Source organism: Cyprinodon variegatus, unplaced genomic scaffold, assembly GCF_000732505.1.
Source record: "Cyprinodon variegatus isolate N-32 unplaced genomic scaffold, C_variegatus-1.0 Scaffold171, whole genome shotgun sequence".
In the NCBI taxonomy this organism is placed as follows: domain Eukaryota; kingdom Metazoa; phylum Chordata; class Actinopteri; order Cyprinodontiformes; family Cyprinodontidae; genus Cyprinodon; species Cyprinodon variegatus.
The window spans coordinates 1069284-1075617 of record NW_015150624.1 but is presented as its reverse complement, the minus strand read 5'-3'; the positions used below and the strand labels follow the sequence as shown (position 1 = coordinate 1075617).

Here is a 6334-nt window from a genome sequence, read left to right as displayed (position 1 = left end):
GCATTCACTAAATATATGTTTGAGCCACCACCCAAGTGTCCCCACAAATTTTCATCACAAAGTAACACCCCTGTGGTGATGGTAGCCTGGACACCGGTGGCCGCGAGCCCAGAAAGGCAGGCGGGGGGAAGCATATGGTCACTGGGTCTGGTTCATTCGCTCTGTCCCCGGCTGGCTCCCTGCCCCCGTCCGCCAGGGTTACTGGACCAGCCCAATAGATGACGGCTCGGTTTGAGTGCCTGGAGCCCGGACCCCCATCCACCCCACCACACAAAAAAAAAAAAAAGTGTCCTCCTTTTCAGAAACCCTTATCTGGTCACCCGAGATTAAAACTTAGATCTCCAGACTGAAGTAGAAGTAAACTTGGACAGAAGTATTTCTTTAAATTTGTACTAAAGTAATTTACATTTTCATAAAAAAAAACAACTAGGTAAGGCTTTCTTTTACATTGCATCAATAACCATGTAATAACAGGGTAATAACATAGCAAGTTATACTATATTACTTGGTAACAAGAGAAACTTTATTTAGCAATTACCTGCATGTAATTATTACAATTGTATGTTACTATGTAACGATGGAGACTTTTGGTGGGTAATTAACATCGGGTTACCACATAACAGTTTCTATTATTGTCCACCACCTACCTAAACTAACGGTTTACAAAGTAAATTGTAACTAATGATCAAGTAACAAAAACACTATAAACTGAAGTCAAGTTACATATAAATAAGAGTTTAGTTGAGAATTGAGATTGTCTTGCTGTCTTCTAGGTTTGATGTTCTGTTATATGCCAACTAATAAACTGCATTTTACTAGATAATAACATTAATTTATAGATGTCTGTGAAATGACTGAGTTAATCGGTTATAAGGGTTTGAAATCTAAGAAGTCCGACTTTTCCTTGTCTGCCTAAAATTTGAAGCACAGCACTTACCAATTCTCCATAAAGTTTTTTTTATCTTGTTACCTAGTAATATAGTGTAACTTGATATGTTATTACCCTGTTATTGCATGATTAGTGATCTACTGTAAAAGAAAGCATTACCAAAAACTAACACTAACACTTATTTCTTATAATCAACACTATTTAAATATCATATTTAATTCGGAAATATATTTCTGGAAATAATCAGTGATGAAATAGTAATTTCCCAGTTTTTTTTTAACGGTTGTAGTATTTCCTTTATTTATTAATGAAATATGGTGCTAAGTCATGTTTTGCCCTGATCTCTCAGTGATCTCTGTGATCGACCGCATGGTCTGATGATGTGTGCGACAACACATTAGTTAACAAAGCGTCCTTGTGGTGAAACCCAGATATTGTGACTTGACGTGACAGAACTTGGCATCAAAATCTGACTCTTCAAAGCAAGTTTAATGAAACTTCCCTCCGGCGGTAACAGGCCATGTTAATCTCTGTGCAGAACTAATGTTGTAAAACAATCCATGCTTTAGTTTTAGTTGTCCTGACATCCAAAGCAGTAATGCTCTGTTGGAACCAGCACTGTGAATTATTCTTATAGCCTTTTTTGTTCACATTTTTCTTGTTTTTTTTGTTTGTTTCAAAACTGAAAAAAAAAAACAATCTGTATTTACATTTATATTCCAAGGGGGAAAAATGATCAAGTTAAAAGTTGCTAAATAAAGGCATTAAATTAGCAGCACGTTACCCCACAGCTCCAAACAGAACATTAAATATGGTAAAAACAAAGAAAAAAGTTTTTTTTTTCACGTTGCTTTATCTATTTGAAATATATTTGGCTTTGCTAAAGAAAAACATCAATATTTTTTACAAATCTTCTTTTTACATGATATGTTAGATTCCATTTCAGTTTCTCGTCTATGATTGTTCCCGAAAACCTGAATCCTCACAACCTCTCACTAGGAATATTGTTTAAACTCAATAATTTAAGACAGTTTAGATCTGTGAACAATGCACTGCAAAAACTTGTTAATATAAATACGTAAATTTTTTCTTGCAATAAGTACATTTTTTTTTTTTTAGGAGGCAAGTGAGACACTTTGCCAATGGAACAAGACAATTTACATTTGAAAGAGGAAAACACAATTGCATTGACTTATTTCAAGTGCATATTATCTAATTATCTTATTTTAGGAATAAAAATACCCATTCAATTGGCTAATTATCTTATTTGCCTTCTAAAATTAATGGTAGACACATTTAATTTAAGATATTTTTGCTAATTTCTAGATTGTTTTTGCAATGTGCAAACTTTGTTTAACTTAAAATGCAGGAAATTTTATTTTAGTTAAAAATGTACAGTAATAGTGAGCATACACAGAAGCCGGCTCAGAACAGTGATGCCCACTGTGAACAACATCAGACGTGCACACTGAGGCCGGACACCAATATTATATCTGTTATAAACCCAGGATCATATAAAGTTACGTTGTTTATTAAAAGAATAAGATATTGCAGAAGAAATTGCCATCAGTTTACTTTTAATATAAATGATTTAGCCCACTTAAAAAAAAAAAAACTTTGTTAATGAGATGTGTATGTGTTCAATGTGAAGGATTGCGTTGGGGTGAGGGTCCTGCTCTTGAGGAATTGAGACGTTACACCTTTCAGACATTACTTTTTGTTCACATTAAAACATTAACATTTTGCACATTGAAATTTGCACTGAAGCATGTGATGCAGAATAAATTCCTGTAACTATTTGTCTGTAAATGTTTTAGTTACAGTTATTTATTTTTCCAACTAACGTAAATTATACAATAGTTGTAGAACTTCATGATGAATATCCATAAATAAGAAATATTAATATATGTCATTAGAATATGAACAAATCTGACTTAACATTTGATCTATTTTTACATCTGTCCTTCTCAATTCTCAAATAGTTCTTCAAATATGCCATTTTAAGTTCTTTCTGGATGCTATTTAGATATAATTACTTTAAATAAATCTTTTACAATCAGCGTTGGATGCTTGAAATGAAGCACATATGTCCACCAGCTGTGATTCAGCTTTTGCTTCCAAATCCAAGGGTGCTGTGAACAGGTGCATGTTCAACTTTGTGCATGTTGGACAGCAGGATTATTGCAAACAGGTGAGAGTTTTCTGTTGTTTTAGAAACCTAGACTGATAAATAATTTGGGCTTTATATTCTGCTTCCTGTTGGATTATCTATTTCTGCACCGACAGCTCTTTGATGCGCTGAAAAAGGACATTTGCTTAGCCTTTATTTTAAGGACAACAAAGTTTTATTAGCCATATATAGATTCAGTTTATACAAGTATTACACTGATTTTGATATTTTAACCCTTTAAATCCTTGTGTATCATATTTGATACATTGGTTTTTGAGAGTTTTGCATCTTCAGTGAGATATTTTTGTTCTTGAAAACCAGGACTTACACAATAAGACACATGTAGCTAAAAGAAAAAAATTTAAACAGAAAAGATTATACAGAAATACCTAATGTATCAAAATGATTCAGATAAAAGATCTAATAGACCCTGTTTTTTTTCATTTTGCAGAAAGTTTAATGACCACTCCAATTAAGAAAAAAATGAACATTCAAGTTCATAGTTCAGACTTTAAAGGGTTAAACTGGGCTTTGAAAATAAACTATGGAAGCTGAGAGCGGTCGTACAGACTTTTTCACAATGGTATTCTTGAGAAAACGAGTTAATTTTCTCATTATCCAAAGATAACGAAAGCCGTTTTCTCCCGATAATGAGACGATTGATGTGTGATAAAACTGATTACATCCTTCAACACATCAACAGTGGGAGAGAATTTAGAATAATAAATCATGGCAGCCTAAGTGTAATTCTATAAATAATCCTGTGTTTAACTTTTAGTTAACGAGACGTTGTTGGTTTGATGATTTGCTTCCACTTCTGATTCATAAGCAATTAGACCAATGCCCCTGACGCCTTCGCATCGGGTGTTTTCTGAACAGCCCCTGTGTTACACATGTAACAGGTATAAGATGCATTAACCCCCAAAATGAGGCCAGATTACAGATTTTCATTGAAAGATCTGTTTCTACTGTATTCCATGCAATCCAATCATCCACCACCAATTCACAAGTGAAAAGAAAAAGGAAACTGAAAATGCCAGCCTCATTCATTTCTCATACAGGTTAATTATGTCGTTATCTCGAGAAATCAATTTATTGTTTAACCATGATAATAAGATAGTTATGCCATTATCTTGAGAAGGCAAAGGGGAAAACATTTTTGTATGACCGCTCTTGGATTCCGTAGTAAACAGCTGATTGATACAATAAAACTTTCTTAGATGCGTCCAGCAGCCTCTGGTACTTTGAGATCATAAAGACGCAATGCTATAATAGCCCACATGAAAAAAAAAAAAAAAAAAAAAAAAAGATAAATGTATTTCCCACTGATTTTTTAAAACTATGTTTAATTTGGGGTTCCTGAAAATACATGGTCTATTTTATGTAACAAAATTTTGAAAAAAAAAAAACCCAATTTAAAAAAACCCCCAAAAAAAAAAAAAAAAAAAAAAAAAAAAAAAAAAAAGATAAATGTATTTCCCACTGATTTTTTAAAACTATGTTTAATTTGGGGTTCCTGAAAATACATGGTCTATTTTATGTAACAAAATTTTGAAAAAAAAAAAACGCCTTTTTTTAATGTATTTTCCTTGTTGATATTAAGTTTAAAAATGTAATTGGTCTAATGGATTTACAGTTTATGTTGGATTTTATTTTGAGTGCTCCATAAACTTTCTTGTTTGCTGAGATTGCGCAGGTGTGCAGTTTGGAGGGAATGACAGCGGCATTCAAAGACAAAGGATTAAAAAACGTGAAAATTCTTAGAGATTTTAGGTCATGTTTGAACCAAGACACCATTTAACACAGACCACCCATGGTCCCCATTTGAAACTGATAGAGAATATGATCTGCAGATTAGGCTGATGGAAGGAGGTTCCATAAAAATCCTTTAATGAAAACTGGACAGATTTGTTTGAGGCTCCTTTTAATCTGATTTATCCTGTGAGCAACAATTATTAAGCTGATTAAATCTACTATTTTGGTGAATCTCCAGAGTTCTTACTTTGTCTCCTTCTTGGACCTGACAGATGGTGTCCCCAGTTGCTGGGTTCAGAGTGGGGAACGTCCTTCCACTGATTGACGTGTGCCACTCGTTGTTGATGAAAATCTGTGCAGAGTGAAGCCACATGTTCCTTTTTAGCTTAAGTTTTATAAAAAGTGGCCTGAAGACACTGAATCCCACAGTTGAAAAAGTCGAAGTCTAAATAAGCTAAATAAGCCTTATTTTCTTAAAATAAGTGGTTACGTTCATGAATTGAGGAGGTAAGTGAGACACTTTGCCAATGGAACAAGATCATTTACATTTAAAATAAGAAAAAATATGATTGCATTGTCTTATTTCAAGTGCTTATTATCTTTTTTTTAAGGAGTAAAAATACTTGTTCCATTAGCAAATCATCTTATTTACCTACTCAAATTAAGGGTAAAATACTTAATTGAAGAAATGTTGACTTATTTCTAGATAGTTTTGCAGTGCAGTCAGTGTGTGTGGGGCAGCATTACCTTGGTGTGTCTGACCTGCTGGACTTTGACAGGCTGAGGTAGATCTGAAGCTGGGATCTTGTCTGCCACTCCGTTGCCTGTCCCCCCCTCCTGTGCCATGCTTAGGTCCCAGTCTGGAGCAGGTATGAGTCTCTCTGCAGATTCTCCAACTCACTGCCTTTAAAGTGTCCCCCCTTCCCCTCCCCTGTGAGCTCAGCTCCGCCCCTTGCCAATTCATGAAGAAATCTGTCCTGTAAACTCTGGGAAAGATCTGGGCTCTTCGATTATTAATAACTTACATTCTGCTCATGTAATTGCACTCTCTCGGAAATCTATTTTTTGTTTTCAGTTTGAGAGAACTGAAAGTGTCTTCATGTCAATAAAGCTGAAGTAATGAATGAGTCTCTGACTGGTTCTTGCTCGTATGAGATAGTAATGAGAGAACGCCCCATCAGGCTGTAAAATGTTTGCTCAGACTGTCTGATCTGCTGCTATAGGCTTCGACTTCTGGAGGACATAGGGACCCCTATTTCATTATTCTGCTTGATTCTATTTCTATTCTCTCACTCTGCAGTATTTATTAGTTCAATCTCTAACGTTCTGCTCTCTCTGATTTTTCTCATAGTAGCTTCATCTGGTCTCTTCCTGTTTGGCTGTGACTCCATCCTGGAGAGAAATATCAGCTGTGCTGCTGCCATCAACACCTTTGTTTCTAGATGTTGGAGATCGGCCTGTTTTTCAGTGTAGTCCTGTTTCTCTGACTGTGACTGGCTGGATTTGCTCTCTTTGTCCTC

General features: G+C 34.9%; 1 protein-coding gene across 3 annotated transcripts in view; it reads right to left on the bottom strand.

Annotated features, from left to right (window-relative positions):
* Positions 1–5695, bottom strand: part of aldh1a3 (aldehyde dehydrogenase 1 family member A3) — a 28992-nt gene extending 23297 nt beyond the window's left edge. For 2 of the 3 annotated variants that reach the window (XM_015378349.1, XM_015378350.1), the window contains exons 1-2: positions 5562–5695; positions 5062–5166 (exon numbers count right to left, since the gene is read on the bottom strand). In XM_015378349.1, the coding sequence (XP_015233835.1) occupies positions 5062–5166; positions 5562–5660 (204 nt within the window). In that variant the 5' untranslated portion in view covers positions 5661–5695. The remainder of the gene's footprint in view (positions 1–5061; positions 5167–5561) is intronic. The other variant, XM_015378351.1, reaches the window with a different exon arrangement.
* Positions 5696–6334: the final 639 nt, after the last annotated feature.